Genomic DNA, 25,498 nt, shown 5'->3' with positions numbered 1-25,498 from the left:
CCCGCACGCCCCGCGCGGAGGGGGAGAAGAGAAACAGTGACCTCCCTCCACCCCCGCCAAAAAAAAAAAAAAAAAGAAAAGAAAAAAAAAAGGGACTTTTTCGCAGGGGGGTGTCTATCGGGGACCAAAGTGACCCCCAGACGGGGGTGCGCGCAGCTGCTGCGAGGAGCGCGGAAGGAGGGAGGAACGGGGCAGCCCCGCGAGTGACTCCGGGGGGGGGGGGGGGCACGGAGGAGGAGAGGAGAGGGGAGGGGAGGGGAGGGGGGGGTTAGAGAAAGTTGGGAGGAAATAGCCCGGGAGAAGTGACACTCGCGGAGCCCGGCGGAGCGCGGAGGAAATAAAAGCGGCGGCGGGCAGGAAGTGTGAGGAGGAGGAGGAAGGGGAGAAGAAGGAGGAGGAGGACGAGGAAGAAGAAGAAACAGCAGCAGCAGCAGCAGCAGCAGCAGCAGCCGCTGCTGCCGCCGCCGCGGCAGAAGAGAAAGCAAAAGCCGCCCGGGGCTCGGTGCCGCCCGGCCCGGCGTCCGCGGGGCTGCTCGCCGCGGCCATGGCCCGGGAGAACGGGGACGGTGGTGGCTCCTGGAAGAAGCAGGCGGAGGACATCAAGAAGATCTTCGAGTTCAAGGAGACGCTGGGGACGTAGGTGGCGGGGAGCGGCTGCGGGGGGCGCGGAGCGGGGCGGGCGGCGCCGTCCTTTCCCCGCGGGGCTGCGCGGGTCGCCCCGCGGGTGGGTGCGTGGGCGGGGGGTGGGGGTGGGTGTATTTTCGCGGTGCACCCATCGGTGCTGCTTCGCGCCCCGCTCATGCAGCCGAGCAAGAAGTCGGGGCGATCTGGAAACGTGGAGAAAAATACGACTGTGTGGCAGGAGCTGGGCTAACACCCCCCGCCTCGCCCCCGAAAAAAAGAACAAAAGGGGAAAAAGAAGTGTTTTAAAACGTTCATAGAATGAGGAGATGGGAAAAGGCTTTTTCTTGATAATGCAACTGTAAATAAATGCGGTCTGACTTGCATGCTTTTCCCTAAAGCCGATGGCTGCATCTATTCGTGGACAGACAAGCAGAAATCATGTGGATTGGATGTGTTTTAGCTACGATGCTGAACTGTTGTTGGGGTTTATTTCTGTTATTTATAGTGGCGGAGCATAAAGATTAGTAAAACGTTAGAGGTTGGAGTTTTTTTTTCAGAAGGCTGAGAATAAACATGCACAGATGGTGCAAGGGAGCGGGGTGCAGGCTGATGCTTTTTTGGCTGAGCAGAGAGTTTTATTTTTGTTAAAACAAATTTTCGCTGATAGGATATTGTAGAGGTAGAGAGCCAGGAGTGCTGAAGGAAGTCAGCATATGGGCTGCTCTATGTATATACGTTGTAATTAAAGTTCAGTAGTATTGGGGGTGCTCAAGGGTGCTCTTTATTGCTGTGTCCCCCCAGCTTTAATTGCAACTTTAAGTGTGTCTCAAAAGGGAGCATTGCTAATCCCAAGTAGTGCTCTTCATACTCTGCGTGCCGCTTCCAAAATACAGTTGAACGAGTTTTGACTGTAATATTTCAGTTTCTTTCTGCTTCCAAGGGAGGGCTCTCTATAAACAGAGTATTTCTGGTCCACCGCCTCACTGATTTCCTACAAACAGACTGCGAGTAAGAATCAGGCTGGTCATTTAATATGGAGGTGGGTCACGCAACTCCGTTGTGATAGCAGACAGCGTAGCCCTCAGAAAAACACCAACTTAGCAAATCAAATTAATGTCTTCCGGGTCTCTGAAGAAGCAAAGTGCAGTGCAAGAGTTAAGTGTTATTGCATATTATCATCACCTTCATCAAGTTTTTGCTGTCAGAATTTAATGCTGTGAGGGACGTGTCCCTACTTGTCACCTTAGACGTGCCATTCCTTTCCTGAGTGAAGAGGTATTGGGGAGGAAAGTCCTAATGTGACGAGATTTGTTAGAACAGCAGGACAGTTTGCTGTGGTTTCCATTGTACAACTCTCTGTCATCTTCCCTGCTGTTCTGTATGAAGCCATCTGCAAGGGTTAATTTATGCCGCTGAAGAGGTCCAGAAATAATTGATGTTGTGGCCTTGATCCGTACCCTGCTGAAGTTAATGGGAGCAGGTGTAGGTCCCATGGAGGGTAGAGCTGGTCAGAGTTAATAGTTACACTTATTAGCATGGCTGTTGCAAATTAAATGCATTAAATATGGCCAATTATATGGCTCAAACTATTAACCACTGTCTTAGCCTCACAATTTGGTTAGTAAGTCCTTTCTGATGACAGTGGAAGCTGTGAAGTTTTTAAACTTAACAGTCATCTAGAAAGTTTTAGAAAATGAAAATAGCTGGATTATAAACCTGGGCCTGTATAAAGAAAACAGAGCTGTTTTCTTTTGCAGAACAACTGTATTAATTATGAATGTATGTGCATTTAACAGCTTACAGTTGCCTTCTGGTTTTGTATTCCCTATTTTCAGAGAGCAGGCTGATAATTAGATTTGAATCTGAGTTTTGGTTCTGTCCTTGCTGCCCACCGTGCAGCACCTGCAATTCCTGCCCGGCTGGTGTGACTTACCAGGGTGCGAAACTTCTAAAAAATTTAGGCCATCACTGTGCAAATCATTGAAGTACTTGTTCCATTCCTGCTGAAGGTGATGAAGGTCTGCTCACTGACTCGAGCAGCAGATACACAGGATGCAGAAGTCCAATTGATGGGACGCATTCCTAGTTATTCATAGGAAAGTAGTTAAGCAGGAATTAAGCAGAAGTCTAAATACCTTTAAAGCGTCAGGACCAAACTGCTTTCCTGTGGCATTATTTAAGAGTAGAGATAAAATCTGCTTTGATCCCTCCTGCAGTGTAATGCTGAACCATGTTTGACAGCCATCAGTTGATCTCACCATCTAATAGATTTTTCTCTGGCATTGATGGTCTTGGAGCAAAAAACTTGGTGCGTCAGGTGAGATGCACTGGATTATTGTAGTAGCTGTATTTTGCATTTCTCTGCCACCTTCCATTTCAGGATGCCGAAGTGCTAAAAGCACTTTTTAACAGGAAAGCAGTCTTTTTTCATGCAGCCGTCTTAACTGCCTATGGTAAAATGGGTTAGAGAAAGAAAAGCACTCAACCCCCAAATCAGGGAAGAAAGTGAAAGAGAAACTTTAAAAACATATTTTATTTCAAGTGCATTGATTTGTGAATGTTAAATTTGTGTGTATACTTTATTAATGATTTCTTCTCTGAGAAGAGTCTTTCATCTGAACAAAAGCTTTTTAGCAGATCTTTAACATGGAAGAGTTGAAACTGCTGGAACTATTAAAGAGGTCCTAACTCAGTTAATCATTATATCATTTGGGCTTCAAGGAACCTCTAATGAGTACCCAGATATCTTTTCCAGAGCTGGAATTAATTATTTACATGTCCCTGTAAATCATGTCCAGCCACACTGATACTGAAAGTCATCCTAAATTCAACATCACTTCCAGATTTTAGAAAGTAGCCTTTTCCACCTAAAGAATTGTTCTCTTTGGTGGCTGAGGCCTGTGTTGTTTGCTCTACTCAGTTGCTGTTGCGCAACAGTGTTTTCCTAAAGAAGTTAACAGCAATGCAGTGGCTGGCTCATATGGTGCCCAAACCTGTATTTACCCTGTTCTGTGTTTACGCAGTCCCTAAGCACCTGCAATCTTAGTTTGTGGCTGCAACCTCTTGGGTACTAGAGTGGCAGCAAAATATTTTGGTAATATTATTCAAGAAAATATAATACATTATAAATAAAACACAAATATAAAATCTATAATATATATATATTATATAGAAAAATATATATGATGGTCCTGATCCATTCTTGGGCTGCTTTGGTTTGGCAGTGCTGGTCCGTGTAGGACTGCAATAACATGGCGATGAAGTACACTCTGTGCACAGGTTTAGTGGCCGCCTCTTCTTGAAACTGGACCTATTCACTGCTGAGCCACGGAAAGTGAAATTACAGTTCCTGAAAGAACAGCTAGGAAGAATTACACAAAGTAAATCAAGGATAAAATACAATCATAGCAGTGGGCCAGATCCTCAGCTGATGCAGTTTAGAGTCCCTTCCAAGTCAAGGCAGGTAGGCTTGAGGGAAGAATAGGATCTGACTAGCTGCTTATCTTTTTAAATTTCTAGAAATTCACCTATTGTAGCTCTACTCAGTTTGTAGGCCTGACCGGAGAAGGGGATTTCTGCCCCAGCCCTTGAGAGATGTGGAGTTTCACAATACCAGGAATCTGATAAGATGGGTGATCACTGAAATATCATTTTTTTTTTCTTCATATTTAAATGATATTGTGTCTAAGGCGTTTTACAACTCGAATTTTGACATTCCCAGAAGTAATAACATACACCATGTGATCTACCAGCCAAAGAGGAAAGTCTTCAAGCATTTGGTCTGCCTAATTGGATCAGCCCTGCATTTCTAAGGTATCTGTCATTAGGCCTTATTGACATCAGACTTATGATGAAGTTACAATATTTAGAAAGCCTCAAGCTTAGTAACTATGGAAATATTGGTACTGTCCTTAAATGCAGTAGATTCCTTAAAGCTTAGTAATGGTAACACAGGGAGTTGCATGGATTAGCCACAACACAGTAAGAGCTGGGTGGGAAGACAAATATGCTTCAATGGTGTGTCTAGTATTTTCCTAAAGTAGAGTATAGAGAAAACTTATAGAGGTCCTGTTTTTCTCAGGGGCTGTACTGTAGTTTTTGGTTCATCTGTGTCTTGCATCTCTTCCATACTCCCACATCATTTGATGGGCTCCTGGCACTTCTCATGACTCTTCTGTGCTGTCTACCCATGTGTGCTCATTCATGCTATGAAATGAAGTCACTCCACGTCCTGCTGTCACATCTGTTTTCTTGCACACGCACACACTGTGGAGTCACAAACCCTTACATGCTGCCTCTTGTATTTTTGTCCTCTCATGTCCTTCATGCTGTCTTCCGTTGCATTCAGTCTTACAGTGACACTCATGTTTTTCATGAGCCGGTCTACCTCATGTTTCATTTGTTCATCTGGTTGCTCAGACCTTCATGGAGGACAAGGCTAATGGAGGTGACATGTCTCAGGCTAGGCAGTCAGCCTTGACTTCCACTGGTGAGAAGATGCTGGTGGTAAGGACAGGTCCTGATGGAGGAGCCCCATGCATTTGAGTTGCCATGTAGAGAGGAGGTGCTGCGAGGTACCAGCAGACTCAAGATCTCTTTGTTTCTGGTCAAAGATCTTCCCTTCTCATCAGCTGGGTTCCAGAAGCACTTGTGTTGGATTCAACACAACAAATCATCACTGTTTAGGCATTTAACTTGAGGCATCATGCAAGTTAATTGTTTTTCCCTTCTGATATTGGAAATTCTTGGGATGTAAGGAAACATGTTGATATTTGTGCTTCCTCTGGCTCCATACCTGCTGTGAAGATTGACGAGTTTGTATGATTTTTTTGTTTCTGCTGACATTACTAGCAATTTCTGCCTCTCTTTTATGACACTTCAGTGAGACCACAACAGTGGCTCTTGTTAGACTGTTTCATCTTTGTGTCAGTTCAGTATTTTCCTTTTTAAGAAGTTACATGAAAGAAACATTTCACATTAAAAAATAATCTTCAGGGAGAAAATACAGTGTCCCAAAGGTTAAGTTAAGGCACATGTTCTCAAGGGGAAGGTTGATGAACCACTGGGGCAAACTATGAAGGCAAGTTGTTCCCATGTCTCCTGGGATGACTTGCTGGGGGAAATCCTTTTGCCATCTGAAAGCTCTCAGGCTTCGTGCAGGAGTCACTAGGAAAGAGCCTCTTGTCCATGTTTACAGAGGAAGATGTTTCATGGTCATTTCTGACCTTAAGATCTGTAACTCTGGGGATCTTACCATCAAACCCATGTGGCGTTAGGGGTAACTTGTGCTAAGAGGCAGCTGAAACATTCTACAAGCAGCTGGGAGGATTGTCACAATTGCTAGCCCTTGTTCTCATGGGGGACTTAAACTTGGCAGATGTCCACTGATACTTAATGCCTTCTTTGCCTCAGTCTTTAATAGCTAAAGCAGTTATCCCCAGGGTACTCAGCCCCCTGAGCTGGAAGGCAGGGATGAGATACAGAATGAAGACACCATCCATAGTCCAGGATGAAGTGGTCGGTGACTTGCTGCCCCACTTAAGAGACACACAAGCCTCTGGGGCGGGATGGGTACACCCGAGCGCACTGAGGGAGCTGGTGGAGGAGCTCTCCGGGCTGCTCTCCATCACGAACCCGGCTGCTCCCGGCCGGGCCGGGGGGGCTCTGCGCTGGGCACAGCCGCTGGGCAGGAGCCCCCAGCGTGCCCAGGTGGCCAAGGGGGCCAGCAGCGCCCTGGCCGCTGTCAGAAGCGCTGTGGCCGGCAGGGCCGGGGCAGTGCCCGTCCCCCTGTGCTGGGCACCGGTGCGGCCGCCCCTCGGGGCCTGGGCTCAGGGTCGGGCCCCTCAGGGCAGGGGGGACGCAGAGGGGCTGGAGCGTGTCCAGAGCCGGGCAGGGGCTGGGGCAGGGGCTGGGGCAGGGGCTGGGGGGGGGGCGGCGGGGGGAGCTGGGGGGGTCAGCCTGCAGAGGGGGGGCTCAGGGGCACCTGGTGGCTCCCTACAGCTGCCTGGCAGGGGCTGTAGGCAGGGGGGGTCGGTCTCTGCTCCCAGGGAACAAGCGCCAGGACACGGGGAACCGGCCTCACGTTGTGCCGGGGGAGGTTTAGGTGGGTGTGAGGGGAAATTCCTTCATGGAAAGGGTGGCCGAGCCCTGGCACAGGCTGCCCGGGGAGGGGGGTGGCGTCGGGTATTTAAAAAAAATGTGCAGATGCGGTGCTTGGGGACATGGGTTAGTGGTGGGCTAGGCAGTGCTGGGGTAATGGTTGGAGCGAGCTAATCTTAAATATCTTTTCCAACCTAAATGATTCTGTGATTCTAAGAGGTACCCACAGCACCTCTCTAGCATCTGTGGGAAGAGGAGTGAAAGCTGTGGTCCAGGTATTAATGTTTAACTTAACACTCAAAACAAGTCAGGTGTTATAGTTTGCGTACATTATACAGGGCAAGCAAAAAATAGTTAGGACTCCTTTAACGTTTCCCTTTCGTGTTATACCAAGTAATCCTGTTTGCTATTGCAATGGCTTAGTTTAGTATCCAGTGTATTCCTAGAGGTTTGGAAATAATGAGTCCCTACTACTTGCAACGTGAATTGTAGTATCTTGTAATGTAGATTGTTAGTCTTCCTTGAACAGTTACAGAAAATAACAGGTTTGAGCATTCAGCTGGAATTTAAATAGGAAAGAGAGAAAAGCAAGATGGCCAGTGGATTTAAAGGCTGATGGAGAAGATCAGGGAAAAAAATCTGCAGCCGCTGCTGAGGAGGGATTTTTGAAAGCTCTCTAAGCATGGTTCTATGGGTGTGTTTTGAACAATGTTCATTTGGGACAACAGTGTAGCATAATGGTCAAATTTCTTTCATGGCCTGAAAATAAAATTTCAAAATACTCAAGTACCCAGTTTGCTGTACTGTCAGCTCATCTGTGTGCTCATGCTTCCTTCATGAGCCTAATTTTCTGCTAGCTGTGATGCCTTTCTTCTTTTCCCATGGCTGTTTTCTTTCAAGTACATCTTTGTACAGCCTGAGCTCCCAGCTGCCGGAGGATACCTGCTCACCTGAGTGCCTGTGCAACCAAGAAGTGTGCTTGACTGGCAAATAAGGCAGTGAGATGTTTGGGTAGGGTTGGAATAGGGTATTTGGGCTTTCCCCTCCTGATTGTTTGCACAGGCCTTAGGAAAATGTGATCCTTGCCTAGGCCAAAACTCAATATTGTATTTAGGACCTTGATATAACCAATACTGAGTCCACAACTGCTCTTTGTGTAGATGTGAGCTGAGGGTAAAGCACACATAAAAATGCTGGTATTTTTTGTTGGCCAGAGATGGAGGTGACACCCTAAAGTCTGCCACAAGCAGAATGCAGAGTCTCCAAAGACCTGGTGGAGAGGTAATGGATGGAGCTGAACCCAACTCTTTGGAGTCCTATAGTAATCTTTTAACTAAAAATCTATTCTTTACATCACAGCCACAACACAGTGGGTGTGAGAGCCTTCCTCGCCGCCACTCCTGCCATCTGGAGCAGCCTGTCTGCTTCCTTCACCCTCCATCTGCTTTCACGTAGGAGCTGAAATAGCTCTTTATGTAGTTTTTTCTTCCTTTTTGTCTCTTTTTTTCTCTCTACCTTGGTGACTGACTTTAATTATTTTTGTGACCCTTCACACACAATTCTCCTGACTATGTGCAGAATATTAGTTTCAGTTATTTAATCCTTCCAAACATCCAATGATACAATTAATATTGAGTAAAGTTGTATTGTTTTGGTTTCCTTGACAATAACAAGCATTTATAATAGGATTCTGAATTTACTGCCAGTGATGGTATTCACTTAACCGGTGACTCACAGTTTATATTCATGATTACTTAATAGGACCTAATTTTCTAGTATTTTAGATATCATGAAAACAAGTTAGAACTAAATGGGTACTGTTAGTAAACAGGTAATGGGTGAAATCCCTTGACAAAAAGTTCCTCGGGGCAGTGTTCTGACATTTTCATTGGAATTCAAACCACCTTGCATTTCAGCACTTTTCTGTAAATAATGATTAACAACAATAACAATAATTTGCAAACATACGTGTGTGATTGGGCTGTTCTTGAATGACAAATAGCTTAGCAATCAGAATATTTATCCTTTCTAGAAATCATACTGTTGCTTAAAACCTTTCTATCAAATCTTAACACTGATGTTTGTTATCTGACTTAGCGATTCCTATAATTTTCCTCTGAATGTTGTGTCAATCATTTTTTAAAAAGAAAACTATAAATAACAGTTTGTTAATAAACTTTGCAAGGCCCCTCACTGATGTTTTCATGTTGAAAGCTGTGTATTGAGTTTTATGCCAGAATTACTCACCAAACAGATTGTATGAGGTTAAATTAAAATAATACTCTTTAGCAGAATTTTTTGGCTGAGTTAAAAAGCTTTTTTTTTTTTTTTTTTTTAACACTGGATGGGCTAAGAAAAAGCTACTGGGAAGCTCTGTTTGGATCTGATCTGTGTGTAGAACAGCTGAGCATGGGGCTGGAGATCCTCTGTAACAATAGATCACTGATTTTGCTTGCTCTTTTCCTGAGCAATATCCTATGTCACATTTAAAACATCAACAGTTTTGGACAAGTGGACTACATAACTACAAAGATAGTTCTTAAAATACCTTTTTCAAGAGTCAAAAGGGGAAGAAGCATGTGAGAGAAAACAAGCAGGCTTAGATGTATCAAGGATTTATTTTGATTTTTCTTTTGATTTTCTTATATTCCCAGTTGGAGATAAAACTGAGAGGTTTCAGTCTACTTGCAGTTTCCCAGAGGAACAAAAGGGAGCTGCTTTTAATGATGCAAATGAACATGAGCATTTACCATCAGCAGCAATGGGTTGCAGCACCGTGGCATCTCTCCCCTAGACCTTTTGCCTTTGCAGTCTTTCTGCTTGCCATGGATTCTTCTCATCACCTTGCTCTTAACAGTCTCCCTAAATTAGGTTGAGTATTTGAAGGTATGTTCTTTCAAGCCTGAACACCCAAAATGTGGGAATTGCATCCAATGCTCAGTTGTCAGAGTACAGAGGACCTAGACTTTTTCTCTGTCGCTGACAGGAGTGGAGTGAGATTGGGAGCCATGGAAGGTCTGAGGTCTGGGAGCCTTTAAACTCTGTGTTTGTTTTGGTGAGGGTTGGTGCCGCAGTTTGGAGAGTAAGGAGAGTAATACCATCCTTGTTCATCAGCAGTGGGGTGCGAAGGTTTGCAGGTCTTCCTAGGAGCTCCAAAGGAAGGGTTCCTCAGGCATCGCAGGTTAAGACAGTCTCCCTTAAGACAGTACCACGCTATGCTGCAGAGTCATTCTGTGACGCTGGCATGTTTTGACTGAGCAGCATGTTTAAAACCTGCCTGCTGACCTGATGGCACGTGCACTTGAGAACTGTGGCCACCCTTCTCCCACCTGCTATGTCTGGTCACATTCATTACTGGTCACAGAAATGAATGGGCTTTGGAGGGTGGTAGAAAATAAAACAGCATAGCCACTAATGCTTAAAGGTAAGGATTTGCAAAGGCTGAAAATCTGGTGTGTATTTGAGGGCTGGACACTAGTAAATGAAATATGATGGGTCTAAAATATTTGGGAGTTGTATTCCTATGCTTTTTCTTGGTCTCAAATGAAATCAGGCACTGTTGAGCTAGGGATATTACAAACAGCAGAGTAAAACACTGTTTGTACCCAGAGGAACTTACAATCTAAATAAATAAGACAAAAATGCTAACAGTGTTTTGTTAAAGATGAGAAAATGTGTCACTTGTAAACCCAGATCTGAGCCTGAATCTTAACTCCAGCCTTATGCAGTGGACCATCCTGCTTCTTATAATAGCAGGCACTGTGTCAGCACCAATGTCTTCAAAATGTATTTATTTATATGTGATTCACCCAGGGTCATCACATATATAAATAGCTTTTACTAGCTCAAGTTTGAAGATGCAAAGTGCTGTCTGTGTGCTGTTGGTAACAGCGCGGGTGCTTTATTGCTGTGTTGTTTCACAGATGCTCAGAGGAACTGAGGTCTTCCCAGAGCTACAAAGAGCTGAAGCAGACCAGGCAGTTCTTGGGATAATGTGGGATCGCTCCCAGCAGGATCCCATCCTCCCATTCCGGCTTAAATAATTCAAGGGACCAGGCTTCAACTAAGCTTCAACTTCGCAACCAAACTCATTAGCTGTGACCCTGCCATCCCCCCTGTGATGGACAAGGGCTGAAATGAGGGAAACTATTGAATGAAGAACTGTGGGAAAACCAAAACAACATAGAAACCCCCAAACAACATAGAAGGGAGTGGGGTAGCAGGGAGAAGAGCGCTTAGAGGATTTGCAGCAATGTGGAAAACTCCTCTGGGGAAGGCACAGGTTGCTAATCAAATTCAGCTGTAGACAAGAGAGACTGTTGGAGCATCCCTGAGTAATCCTTCACTGTTACACTATTTCCTCCCACTGCTCGCTCTTGTCTTCTCCTGCCTCTCAGTGTAAGTAACTCAGTACAATATGCCCAGCCATGAAGCCTGCAGTGTTTTGGGGATTTCAGGCACTGCAGAGTGCCTGGTGTGTGCTGCCAACAGCAGAAGATACTGTGAACGTATTAAACTTTTTTTGTGCTCCCTACCGTGTTTTCTTGTGGAGTACTTGAACAAGTTCAAAGACTTTGTCTTTTACTTTGGGACATTTTGTAGCTGGGGCCTGAGTTATCTTAAACACTATCTAAAGCTCTGGGATCAGCATCAGCCTTACACCTCTGCATTAATGGGATTTCTTGCTGTAGGGGTGTAATTAATCTGTTCAAGAGAGACAATATTTTTTGAGGGGAAAAAATCTGACACTGAGCTTCTCCATAGACTGCTGATCATCATCATAAAAACACCACCTCCTTCTCTGAGTCCAAGCCACAGTGTTTTGAAACACCTTCTCTAGCATAATTACATAGCAACCTGAATATTGCAAAGCAAATAAGTCTCCTTCCCAACATAAAATACTCCCAAACATAAAAAAACCCACACAAAACAACATGCATCCCCCCTCCTAGAAGACTGCTGCACCTGTGCACCCTTCTTTAGGGAGAGAAGATGGAGGCAAACGTGTGGCTTGTTAGCCAAGTTGTTTTGATAAACCATGGGAAGATGCTTAGATAAAAACATTTATGCAGCAGAATAATGGTGTGACTCCTGTCAGCTGAGTGACCCGGGCACTGTGGCACAAGAGGAATAACTTAGAAGGAAAATGTCTCATGTCACAGATTTGACTTGCAGCTTACACTTTTTAGGAAACGGGAGGCTATATATTTAGACGTTGGGGGAGAATGTACCAAGAAATGAGCTGAAAAACCCAGGATTCTCTAAAGCACGTAGACACAGGATATACAGGTACTGCAGGCTGTAGGGAGGTTTCTGCTCTTGGGTATGTTAAGGTGTATCTGGAGTAATTTTAGTGACTAATTTTCCTGGCCATAGCCATATAATTCATGCCATGGTCGTATATCCTATGCTCTTAAGAGGGAGACCCTGAAAAAAAAGTCTCACAGAGCTTTGTAGGCAAGTCTGTTGAGTTCTCTGATGAATCCTGTATTTTTAAAGGAAAGAAGATCAAGTGATTCTAAGATTCCTCAGTGACAGCTGAGATGATTTGTGTCCAGAAAGCAAATGTGTGACTTTCTGGCACTGCTGAAGGAGAACATGATGAGTACTAAAGTTGAGAGCATGCTCGTTCTGCAGGTGAGTGGAGTTGCACTGGGGAAAGCCGAAAGGGAGAAAGCTGGGGCAAAGCAGACCCATGGGATTCAGCTACAGGGAAATGCCTGAAAAGACTTGTCTAAATGGGGTGCTTTTAGCTTGACTGGCTCTAGACACAGCTAGGTCCTCTGCTTGTTCATGAGGTATACAGCTGCAAAAATTCATAGACATGGATTCTTTGGACAGTATAGCTTGTACATGGTAGCAGGCAACACTCAGTCATTTTCAATCAAGGGCCACTAAAATGACTGGCAGCTTCGGTGCTGGTGTTTGCTCTGGAGATGGTGTGGTGCTGTGACATCTTGCATTGCCATGTGGTTACGTGGAAGGTGTAGGAACTCTTTATGTACATATAAGATATAGTGTCTATGTGTGTTTGTATATATATAAACACACACTGAAATACTATTTATATAGTGATATATTGATACGTAGTGATACAGAGTGCTAGTTTCTTGTCTCACAACATGTTGTTTGGCTTCATTAATAAATGCATAGAGAATGACTTGTGCCATTTAGCAAAAACCATTTAAGAGCATTGTGAACACTGTTAATTTATTCTGTAGTTTGAATTCTTTTCATATTTGGGTTACATTTAGGCGAAGGCAGGAGCGTTGTGCCTGCTTACATCATCTAAGCTTCATTACCCCTAATACGGGGTCTAATCCAAAATTCGGTATGAAGGTATTCCCAGCGATGAGGTGTTGTCATCTCATAATCTCATCATCAGATGCAAACTGGCTTTAGCTGGTTCCTAAATGCCTTTGTCTATGCAGTGACTTCTTGACAGTCGTTTTTCTGATGCCTTGTGTTCTTCCATCTACTGAGATAAGACTTCGGTCCAACCAATGGCTCTGTGTTTTTACTCATGTTCACCGGTCAGTTACTTTCAGCGATGGAAGGGGATTGTGGCTTTTTCCCAAAGAGGCTGTCCTCTTTCACAGGGATAGTGCTCCCAGCCTGTCATCTTTAACAGGGTAGTGCTCCACAGCTGCTGAAATGTGTGGTGTTTGACCTTGCTCAGTTTGTGACCCGAGACCATGGAAAGCTCTCAGAAGCAGTCTTGGCTCTGTGATGCCCCAGGTGTCCGTCTGTGTGTCATGTCGCACCCCCCACCCCCCCCCCCCCCCCACCCCCCCCCAGCCCTCTAACTCCATTTCTGAGGCATTTCTGGTAGATCCTCTTAAATATCAGAAGGAAAACGCTCGCTTTGCCTAAGGTTCAAACACGAACTGTGTGGTGCCCTCTTGTTCAATTAGCTAATGGGAGTGAACCCAGTAAAACAAGTAAGAGCATGATGGTCCTTCCGTCTCCTCTTCTCCTCCATCACCACATTGATTCACTGAATCGCCGCTTTCCATCTCCTGCCTAAATCCTGCACAAGCCCCTTAGTTGGTTACTGTAGTCACATCCCCCAGGTGTGCACAGCTGGGAAGCACAGCTGGAAGACAGCAAACTGTCTTCCTTTGAGTCAGTTAAGGGCTTTATTTGTTTAGATAAAGCACCCTTCACATGGGGAAATGAAGGCGGTGCGGAGCACCTGGAATCTGTTAGAGCTTTTTGGGTGCAAACTTGACTGCAGCAAGTGGGGGGTGAATTAACCAACCTTATGCTTGATGTTAGGAGGCCTGTTTTGGAGAGCTTGTGAGGGATTGCCCTCCGCAGATGGGGAGGTTGAAGTATCTTCACTGACCACATCTAACTGTGGTCTGCATGACTGCCTGCAGGGTGGTGGCAACTGCTTGTTGCCCTCTGCTGCTGTATGGTTATGGCTTGCAAAGTCGTGTCCTTTAAAACCCCACCCTGTAATGTCACTGCGGTGGTAGGTACATTAGTTTCTGTAATCAATTTCCTTTTCTGCTGTTATTTAATAACACCCCTAGGGGTGTAACAGTGGCTTAGCTATTCTCGTACTTTAACACTAAGGCAAAATATGGGAGGTAGGCAGATTGATAGTAAAAATAGTTCTAAAACCAGTTTTGGCTTCGGAAGGTGCCTGTAAATGTCTTCCTAGAGGTCTCCTCATGCATTGGCTTCACACTATGAATAGATCTTCCTGAAGTCAGAGGGTAGCACACAAAAGCACGCCAGACCTGTTTCTCATCTGATTTTATCTTAAATCATTTGTAGCAGTGCCAAGTGACTCTAAAATTTTGTCTTTGATGTGCACAGCTTGAAGGTTTTCCTTTGGGAGTCAAGAAAAGCCTATAATACTCAGCAGCATACTGGAATAGCAGCATTTTATGCTCCTTACGCTCAGGTTTCAAACATCAATATAAAGTTACAAGGCTGTGGAGGAACAGGTTGCAATTCCAGGACAGAAGAGGAAGGGTCTGAGCATGTCCCACTGGTGGTTCACATCTTCTGTCAGCCCACTTGTTTGCAGGGATGTGCTGTGGACTTATTTAATGAAACGATAAAGGTTAAAAATATTTCTCCAAAAAGGTGGTGGGGGAAGGGGAGAAATACGAAGTACAAGAAATTTTATTTCTTTTCATTCCGTAGACACTATAAATCAGCAGGGAAGTCAGCTGCGGGTTTTTGTTGGGTTTTTTTCCTTCTGTCTTGTGTCGTTAAAAAATCATCAGCCACTACACTGAAATGGTTGCAAGAGCCACTTCGCCAGGAGCAATTTCTGACCGAGAACAATAAAAAATTGGTAGATGCCAGGTTGAATTTGTGTGTCAGTGGTTACTGAATTCAACTTAAGAGCTGTAAATGGAACCAGTCATCATTTCTTAATGAGGTATATGAGAACAAAGAATCACAATGCTTGAATAATCTGTCACATCTCTATCAATGCTACTTAAGCAATTATTCTGTTTGTTCAATGGTTTGACAAGGTAACATGACAAAATCAATTTACAAAGCAAATTAAATATAAATATGTAGTGCTTCCCCCCCCCCCCCCCCCCCCCCCGCCCCGGAATGTTAAAGCCTTATTTTTTAATCCTTACAATTCTTAGCCAGTCATCTGTTTTCAATGGTACTGCTTGGATGAAGTCCTACATGGCCCACAGTGACATTATTCACCAGGTCATTTGTCATTTATCCATCTCTGGTCTAATGAGACTGTCATCTGGGCCTTGGTAAAAATGAATGATGCGTTACTCTGATACACAGTGTAAGTATGGCTTTCACTTGGTGCTAAGGCTGTATTTTTCCAGGGTCCTTAAGGAAGCCTGGCCCTCAGCCCTTAGTAACACTTAATGTAAATCTTTCTGAATATTTTATTCATTTGGCAGCAAATGTAGGAGAAACTTGGTATGAGTTCCCTAGGAGCTAAATAACAAGCCTTGTACACGGAGGTGATACAATCATCTATTTTCATACCAGACCTTTCATCATGTTGCAGCAGACTGTGACTGGGATGGTCCCAGCCCTGTTTGTAGCAACCGGTATATGCAGCAAACCACCCGTAACAAGTTACAGGGGCCATTGCAGTGGACACTAAATGCTATCTTTAGCAGCGTATGTTCACTGGTCTTACTTTTTTCTTCTGTAAATGATTCCCCATACTTCAAATGTGCTTGAATAGCGTGGTGTAATGAAGCTGTGTCACAGAAGAGGTTATTTCCACACACCCCCACACCCTCCGGGAACGTTTGTACCTCTCATCTTCTCCATGGAGAACTCAAGGATGTAAGATCTTTGTTCCTTGTACAAATAATTATGTGATTCCCTCAGTCCCTTTGTGTTTTATATAGTCTACAACATGCCATCGACATACCTGGTTGTGTATCTCTTTATGCCTCTAATGTTGTATGTCACTGGGTTCTCAACAGAGATGTTGTGAACAGTTTTTAGGGAATTGTAAGCACTTTTTATTTCAGACAAGGCAACAGGGTTCTCAGCAGCCTTTTAAATATATCAGAACACTGTGTCATGGAAGAGAATAGTATTTCTTAACTTACCATTGCCATATGACTCCCATTACTATAATTTCTGAGCAAATCACAGTCCTTACAAAATCTGTGATACTGAAAACTCATATGGTTATATTTTTGCTACATTTATGCATGACATATGGACTTCCGGTATCTGGTTACTCAGTTTCTGCTCAACATCTTGTATTTTCTGGTGACTGTTGAAGAATCTGAATACGTACAGTGTTTCCTTTATCTGTTATTGGTGTTGCTGCAGCCTTTATCTTGTGGTTTGTTGGCTAACTGTCAAATACTCATGGCTTCATTAAGAAACAGATGTACAGCTCTGCACTTTGTTTTTGTAGTTGCACTTTTGACATATTGTAAATGTCCTTAATTGATTTTGTTCAGGATAATACCATCTGCTGGCATCTGTTTCTGCTGTGCTGAATACTTGCGTCTATCATGGTCTATAAGGACAAATCACAGAGTTTCAGCAAGGTATAATGTCAAATATTTTTTTCTGGAATAAATAAGAGCAGAGTTTGAACATTGGATGACCGTATATCTAGAGAATTTAATATCTAGATTAATACAGTTTATTCCAAAAGCCATGTTTCATGCAAGAATCAGGCCCTGTGTCTGTGTTGGTCTCTCTTAATTTATTGTTGGCATGAATGCAAGCGTATCAGAGCTCCCAGACTGGGAGAAAAGCAGCCTTTGCATTTGTATTTGGCTGTCCTTGATCACAGAGGGATGTGGAATAAACTTTTAGATATCCCTGAAGCTTTGACATGAAACTGTCTAACAAACAGTCAAGATAAGTCATCTTTAAACATCACTTACTGTATCTGTAAAGTTGATGGGCTTCTTGTCAGTTTTCAACATAGCCAGGTGTGTTCTGATGTGAAGCTTTTGGTGGCAAAAGCAGTACTGGACAGACATTGGATGAAATGTCTGCTGGGGATGCAACTAGGGAAATATGTGCTGTCTCTTGAAAGTCTGGAACAAAATCCTCCTTTTTATGTGGCCTACTGTCATGTTGGGTTTAGCTCTCCATCCTCAGCTCAGTCCTTTTTATTAGATGGCATGAGCATTTATGGTAGATTTTACTGCCGTTGCCATGTCTATGTTCGAACTGTGAAACACAATAGAAATTCCATTTCCCGGCACTCTCTGTCTCTGGTCATGACAGGCAAGTGTCAAAAAGTATCTAGGTTGGGATTTATCTGTAGCAGCCTAACTCTGTTCCCAATAAAAATAGTGACAGTTGGCCTTTGATTTCAATGAGGCAGCGTTAAAGCAATTTTGAGATGTTTATGAAGCCTTTACCTCTGCACTGCCTACATGTGATGGCAACAGGGAGGAGAAGTGGGGTCATGCAGGGAAGTGAGAGTCCTCCAAATACCATTGGAGACAGGGAGGTGGGTGTGCTAAGTGTTTTAATAAAAGTAGGTCACTCATCTGAAATACTTGATGTCCCAGCTAGGGCTGGATCGTCCTTGAGTTGGAGTTGTCTTTGTGGTACTTTATATGGGCGGGATTCAGTAGAAAACTGAAATATGGAGAGCCTTCCTGGCTGTGCGTGTGTGTGAGAGCTCACATGGAGGTAACTGGAAAAGCACAGGTTCTCCTTTTGCTTTGCCAACCAGTTTCTTTGGCCTAGTGGCCTTGCTATTGCTGTTCTCCTGCTGTTGATGGGATCCCCAGTATTGGTACCTCCATGCTGGTACCCTCTCAGGAGTCAGACTTTGTATAGTCATGAGCTTTGGAGGTGATGTGGACTAGTGGTAGAGGCTTTTGTTGGGTGGAAGAGCACTAGATAACCCTTTGGGAGACGTGGGTTTCATTTCTGATTGTGCAACTGGCCTTTTTTATAACTTCGTAAAAGTTGCAGCACCTTGCTGGCCTGGTTTCCCCATCTGTCAAACAGTCACCGACCTACTTTGTAACTCACTTTGAGATCTAGCTAATTAAAGCTTGCTATGTGAGATGTTCAAGATGTACTGTGTAAGGTGTTGTTTTTGTCATGGTAATATGGTAAGAATCTCTCCTGTTGTATCTAAGTATGTTGGGAACTTGGCTGCAAGGCTCATGTTTTGCAGATGATGCTTTGTGTGGGACGCACTTCTGCAAGAACCTGCTCCCTTTCCTAAAAATACCACTGACCCCAAAAAGAGATGGACAGCCCCACCTCAGAAACAGTAGAAATGGGGCAAGAGAGTAAACCCAACGAAATGCATTTTGTTTTCTGAAACTGTTATCTTTGAGTGTGCTGGGAATCCTAGCAGGGCAGAAAGACCTTCCAGAAATGTCTCTGAGCTCTCAACTCCAGCTGGCTGATGGGTTCTCTAGTATTGTCTTGCCAGTGGACAGACATTAGGGAGAGAACTGGAAGGAACCGTAAAGATGTGAGTAGTATTCTGCTCCTGCGAAATGCAAGTTGTAAGAGTCAGAAAATAACAGTGGTTTTAGCATCCTGCTGCCAGTGGAGTGGGATTTGCAGAGCAGTTGATAAGGATGTGTACTGCCCTGAAGAGCCTTTCAGTGATAAGACGATGTGGTCTTGCCTCAAAAATATACCTGCAGCATTAGTGGTGTATTAGTTATCTGCTAATTATATTTTTTTAATGTCTAACAATGTTCATGCCTCTTGAAAATCAGTTCAATAACTGAAGTCAGCATGGTGAGTAGCTATGGTGACCCTAAAGTGATAAGCTTGTTGAAACACCTTCAAAAAACAATTAAAGCAATTGGAGGAATGTCTTCATTTCCATGTCTTCATGGGGAAAAAACTGATACCTGTGAGATGCAACAAGAATAGAGTGTTTGCAGTCACTGCAGCATTACCGTTTCAAAAAAAAACTTTTTGTAGGCAGAGTGCATTCAGGTTTTTTCTCTGATTCTGGGAAAAAAGTAAAGTTAGTGCATAAATTGGAAAGCAGGCTTTAATTTAAGCTGCATGATTTAGATCTGCTGGTGAGGGTTGCTGCTGTAGAGCATTTGGCATTCATCAGAAAAATCTCCAAGTCTAAACAGTTTTATTATTCAAAGTTATATAGTTGGAAGGTAAAACACTCTGTCTTTTTCCACTTTGAAGAACAGTGCCAGCTGATGGATGTCCTGTCAAATTTCTCATAAGCTTGCAGGGAAGGTGAATAGCTGTAAGCCTTACTCTTCAACCTGTGGCTGCTATAAGCAAAGAGCCCCGGGGGAAAAGGATGCTTAGCTGGGCTGTGGGTAGAAGGGCAGCTGTGCTCAAGAAACCACGTGGTTTCTTGAGTTTTCTCAAATAATTCTCAAATAACAGATTGCACAAAGTGAAAGTTAGCAAACCATTGGCATCTTCATGAATTAGGGTCCCAATGTTTGGATCTTTCCATTCAGATGTTATTAGCACAGCTTTACACTTCTTACAAGATGCTTCCGCTGCTCCACTGTTGCAAAGGTTGCACTGACCACATTCGCAATTCCACCCAGAGTCCATCGCAGCAGCTGTAAAAGCCCATGGGTTTGGGTGGGACACCTCTCTAGCCACTGCAGCTGAGTGGGATAGGAGCTGTGGATCAGACCTCAGCCCTGTGGGAACACCGGTGCCAACAGCACTCACCAACAGTTTGGTGGAATGGGGCAGCTCGAGCCCTGGGGATGGTGTTGCAGCAGCAGCTGCCTCTGGTGGAGGTGCCTGGCCCTCGGTGTCCTGTGCTTACCCAGCACTGAGCCGCAATGAGCATGAATCAGAGTCTTGTTGAGCCATTTTGTAAAACATCACCACAGAAGTATCTTGGCAGGGTGAGAGGGAAAAAAACTATTTAGCTTAGCACGCTGTTGATGCACCATAAATATTTTTCTCGATTCCATAAAAACTGCAATAAGGGAGCTCCAACCTTCATGAAATGCCCTTTAAAATACAGTAAGAAAACTCAATATATTAATAGATTCCTATTTAATCAAGCAATCCTTGAAAAATAAAATAAACTCTGAGTGCTCAGAAAAATAGCTTTCCTCCACCACAGGCAAAGGAAACGTGTTGGGTTTTATTTTTGGATAGCTTTAGCTTTTCTGGGAAGAGGACTGTAGCAGAAAGAATAACCCAAGGCAATAAACTGGACCTTGACCAAAAACAATTTCTTGCATGTAATTTGGGTTTATAATATATAAATTTCTAATAAATAAAACTTTGTGGTCTTTCAAAATTTTGAGGAAATACTAGAAAGGACACATTATCTCTTCACCTTGTATACTGCAAGATCTGCAGAGGTTGTGAAAAGTACTGCTTTTTCAGACAGATCTGCTGTTTTCCAGAAGTTACTGGTTTTTTTAAGGCAGTAAAGATCAGGGTGGGATTCACTGCACCTGCAAGAGTTGGGTGCATTTGCCTAAATTTAGGCATTCGGTGTGATTTGGGATGTCCCAGGGTATCTGAAACAGCCACGTGAAGCTGGCAGGGATGACACTGGATGTGCTGGAGATGGGCACCCTGTGGGAGCTGGCAGCTGGGTGGAATAGCAGCAAGGGTCTTAGGTGGCATTAAATGGCATATAGGCATGGTATACCTGTAGGCAGCTCAGTAGCATCCATGGACACTGACGTTTGGGTCCTCAGGTGAATGGAAGAGCAGAATCCTTCATGACTGAGTGGGCTGGTGAAAACAAGTCCAGGACTGACATAGCCCAGGAGCTCTTGCATCAGGCTGGGGGAGCTGATCTACTGGTTTGAGAAGGACTGAGCGGGGCGAATGCTGTTTGCAATGTAAACACTGCCATAAGGGTTTTTTTCCTGCTGGTTCATGGTCTTACAGGTGAGAATAAACATCTAATAGCTGTGGGCTCAGTTGCAGTTAATTCATCTGAAATTAGGCCAAAGGTACCTCAAATTGGGCCACCTTGATCAAAAACCAGCTTGAAAACGTACATGTATGATTTGTCTGTATTCACCCTTGAGAAAACTGGTTGTGTTTCATGTTTCTGATCTTGCAGCATGTTGCTGGAACTATTGGTAGGCTATTAAATTCATGGCAATATAGCCTGTGCAGAACTGGATCCCAAGGAAGGGATGGGTACAGCAGCTGCTTCTTTCTCAGTTGGGTCCAGTCCTTTTTACTGCATGTAAAATCTTCCATTAAATTATGTTGGCAAAAGTAAAAATTATTTCGGTTGGCTCTAATTTTATTCTCTTCCCTTTTTTTTGCTTCACTTTCCAGATTTCCAGTTACCTCTGGAAACTTCAGATGACCTTTTCCAGTCATCTGAGGGCGGTGGTAGCACTGTTCTCTCTCCCTGGATTTGGCACAAATAAGACATTCCTTTAAAGTTGGTCATGTATAAATAACGTCTTCCAAAGAAAAAGTAAAACCACACACATCCCCACTTGGGCTGTTTTCCTGGAAAACCTCCATTGTGAGAATTTCATATTGGGTTTGTAACCCAGTGGGGAACCTGTGTGATCCACCGCTTCTGCTAAGCAAAGCAGAATCCACAGTAATTAAACATTAACTCTACCTTTGCTTGAAAACAGCTGTCATCATTACTCTTTGTGAGATATTTTTTTTGTGCATGTACCGATTATAAGCTTTTAGAGCACATGCCTACCCTTTATCTCAGTTGGTATTTACACTGAAAGGTGACTGGGATCCTGCAGTGTCACATCAATGTAGCCAATCTGCTTGAAATTACTTCTGGGTCATTATGCAGAAAACCAGGATTTTTTTGCTCCTGGTTTAGTGGGTGATGGAAGAGCCTGTTTTCTGCCTTCACGTGGTAAAATTACCAAGAGTGGAGACGTGGCTGGCTGAGCATGGCTTCTGCTGTTTCTTTAGGGAAATGTGGGCTGTTAGTGGAGGCGCAGGCGGGTGGGAAATGGAAACTCCAGCTCTGTAGTGGGGCTTTCTTCAGCTCCGTTTTCTCTGAACCATCCTCCAGCTGGCAAAAGCTCCCTCCCTCTGTGGTGAGGGGATGGTCAAGTGCAGGAGCAATGGCTGGCTTTGGGTACCTGGTGCCCTCTTGGCTTTGAAGTTGTGTTAGTGTGGTCCCTCTCTTGCATGAAACCTTGCTGCACCGGTATTGTGCTGCCTGGGGTTTGCAGAGGGTTGGGGGCCGGAGGGTGAGAACACACAAGAATTGGAAAAACAAACCCCAAAAGTCCCAACTCTAGCCAAATAAAACCAGAGGGGGGTAGGTGAGTGGGGAAAGATGAATCAGAGTTGGATGTGATGTGTTTAAGTTGCTCCTTAGGTGGCTTTAAAGGAAAATCACTGCACAAAATGGTTTTGTGGCCTGGAAGACAAAAAAAACCAAAACCAAACCAAAACCAAAAGAAGGAAAAAAAGAAAAAAAAAAAAAAAAAAGGAAAAAAGATAAAAAAAGGAAGAAGAAAAAAGAGGAAAAAATGGGAAAAAAGAGAAAAGTAAAAGAAAAAAAGGAAAAAAAATGGAAAAAAGGAAGTTTGGTCATTTTTGGATTACAGAAAAGTCTGAAGCACTGATCAGCATCCTTATTTCCAGGACTGTGTGAGCTCTGACTGCATTGTTAGATGGTTTCCAGTTCAGGGATGGCTGATGTCCAGCTGTCAGGGCGTATGGCCGAAGGTCTCCCGTCTGTCTGCAAAACACCGGGTAGATGCACCACACACGGGAGCACAAGCTCCCCACTTTACAGTACAGCCCGCTCTTTAAAGAAAAAAGAAAACCCCAATTCTGAAAGACTAGATGTAAAGCTCTGCTAAAACACAGTGTTTGAGCCCTGCAGCAGAGGTTGTCGTCGTGGATCCATGGGTCCTTCTCTCCATAGCTCAGGCTTGGCCCCCCCGAGGCTTTTTTTTTTTTTTTAGGTTAAATTCCCATAATGTGGGGCTTGGGGGTGGGCATGGCTCAGACACATGTGTCTTTTAAGCAGTAGCAGCTGAAACAAAGGAATGAAGTTATTTCCAGATTCAGCAGTAACCGCTGAGCACTTTCCGTACCTTCTGCTCCCATCTGAGTAGGAAAATTTCCTCTAAGTCTGGGAAACTTGCATAGCGCAAGTGTCAGACTGCATACCCTGGGGAATTTGCAGTGATGAAGTTGAAAACAGAGGCTGTTGGTGAAGTGAAGCTGCTGAAGGCTTCTGTACCATTGAACTAGGCGGATGTGAAGAGACAAAATGGTTTTGCAGGCATGATAGCATTTGTGGTTGCAAAATCCAGCCTGCTCCTGAGTCTCCAGAAGTTAGTGCATGACATGGGAAGGGGATTGGATCTATGGATGCCTCCAGCATGGAAGTCTTTAAAAAAACATGGAGGAATTTTCACTGTCCCATCAGTGCTTGCCTCTTGCCATATTTTGTATTTCTTTTCTTGCACAGCCACACTGAGCTGTCGTGGGCTGGGGGCCACTGCGGCTGCGGTGGTTTGCTGGGCATCAGCCCTCGCCTGCGAGACAGCCTCAGGAGAGCGATCACCTCGCTCGGCTGCACGAGGGCCAGAACATGTTGGTTTTCTGAGGTTTTGATTTTTAAGCTGACTGGCAACAGTGGGGATTGAATTATCTTCTTGGGGAGAAGACGGCGGCGTGCACTGGCTGCGGCGCTGGGAGCAGCTGTGGCTGCCTGACCCCAGGACAACTCAGCTCGGGTGCTTGTGCTCAGAAGTCAGAGCTGGTTCATCTGGATCTGGTTGTAGGCTTAGTTTAATTAATCTTTTCTTCAAAACAGATTACATTGATTGCTTTGCCAAAAAAAAAAAAAAAATAATTAAATTCTTCTTTGCATTTTTCTTTTCGGTAGCCAGCTAGAAAAAAAGAGAAATTAGGTGGATTCAGATGGTTTTCACTCTTAGACCTTTATTGATGACTCTGGTCTATTGGGTATGAATCAAGAGGCTGTAGTATAGACTGTCCCCTCATTTTTATGATCCTAACATGACGCGTCCTGCAAAAAGAAAAACAATAATGGAAATAAAAATTTGCTGTACAAGCCAGTAAATAAAAAGAGATGACTACAGCTCAGAGCCACTCCATCCTCTCCCTGGAAGGCCCTAAACTGACCAAATATAACGAGTTAAAGCTCTGCTATTTCCATTTGGGATGTGTGTGCATGCGCTCTGTCTGCTGTGCCAAGAATATCCTCTGCACCTGGGATGTGATGGATTACTACACTTGTCTGGAGCTGGGGTTTCATGTGCTGGATGAAATTGTTACTTTTTTTTTTTTTTTTTTTTTCTGGATGCATGTAAGCTGCATGTGTGGAGTTCATACTGACCAGGACTTCCAAGATTTTGGATGTCCTAGAAGTCTTGTACAAATTGCCAGCTCTCTCTTCTTGCACTTAGACAAAATTTCCAGATGTAAAAGAGGATCCCTGTGGGGAACTCAGGGGGCAAATACTCTAAAACTGGAGCAGTGATCAATGAATTTGGGCAGGGTGGATTTTCTTCTAAGTTTTTGGTCTGGGTAAAAATTATTTTTGAAGTGAAATATTTCACCTGGTTTGCTAAATTTTTTTAAAAACCTTTTTGAGTAATTCCAAATGAGAATGTTGTTCTGATAAGGAGGAATTTTATTTTTTTATAAAAAGTGATCTTTTTTCCCGAACTGAAACTAGTTCTGATGGCCTCCGAACTGTATGGTCTAATGAATGTAACAGTCATTATTCTTTTTCCCCCTACAACTGTTTTGATTTTCATTTTTTCCATCTGATAACCAAGGATAAAGAAGAGAATATTCCTCTTTTCCATACTACTTTGAAATCCACTTTAAAAAATCCTGGGTACATGCTGTCTGCTGTTGTTCACTGTGTGGAGGGATTCTGCAGGAGAGCTGCTTGCTAGGAAAAATTCTTTGCAATTTGTGTTTCCATTTCCAGGTAACTTGCAAAGGGTTGAGAGAAGATTAGCGAATCTTTTGAATAATAAATAAAATAGCCAGGCAGAATTTATGTCAACATTGTGCAGGTAGCAACTGACTATAGCCACCTGTAGTGCCTCCCATGGACGTATGCATTGCCATTAATAATACGTACTGCCCAGACATACTGGCCAACTCTCCCAGTTCCTCTCAGCCATTTAACTGTGGGAATCAGTTTGTCCTTCACCCATGTCGTCAGCTAATCTGCTGCCCCAGTCTCTCAGCCCCGGTGTTCAGAGATCTGCTTTTTCGTGCTGTACTCTTCCCCTTAAACTTTTTATGTGGAATTTGAGCCTGAAAGATGTGTTCATCCCAGTGCTGGATGCGGGTGTCCCCCACCTCCGTCCTCTCGTGCCGTGGGTAGGCTGCAGAAGTT

General features: G+C 44.0%; 1 protein-coding gene across 3 annotated transcripts in view; it reads left to right on the top strand.

The window, feature by feature from the left end:
- The first annotated feature begins 270 nt into the window (after positions 1–270).
- The window catches only part of CAMK1D (calcium/calmodulin dependent protein kinase ID), a 230,405-nt gene continuing 205,177 nt past the window's right edge, over positions 271–25,498 (top strand). Inside the window, exon 1 of one of the 3 annotated variants that reach the window (XM_056340359.1) lies at positions 271–636. In XM_056340359.1, the coding sequence (XP_056196334.1) occupies positions 545–636 (92 nt within the window). In that variant the 5' untranslated portion in view covers positions 271–544. The remainder of the gene's footprint in view (positions 637–25,498) is intronic. The other 2 variants (XM_056340360.1, XM_056340358.1) reach the window with 2 other exon arrangements.

The sequence above is a fragment of the Falco biarmicus genome, chromosome 5 (genome assembly GCF_023638135.1).
Source record: "Falco biarmicus isolate bFalBia1 chromosome 5, bFalBia1.pri, whole genome shotgun sequence".
In the NCBI taxonomy this organism is placed as follows: domain Eukaryota; kingdom Metazoa; phylum Chordata; class Aves; order Falconiformes; family Falconidae; genus Falco; species Falco biarmicus.
This window is presented reverse-complemented; position numbering and strand designations above follow the sequence as displayed.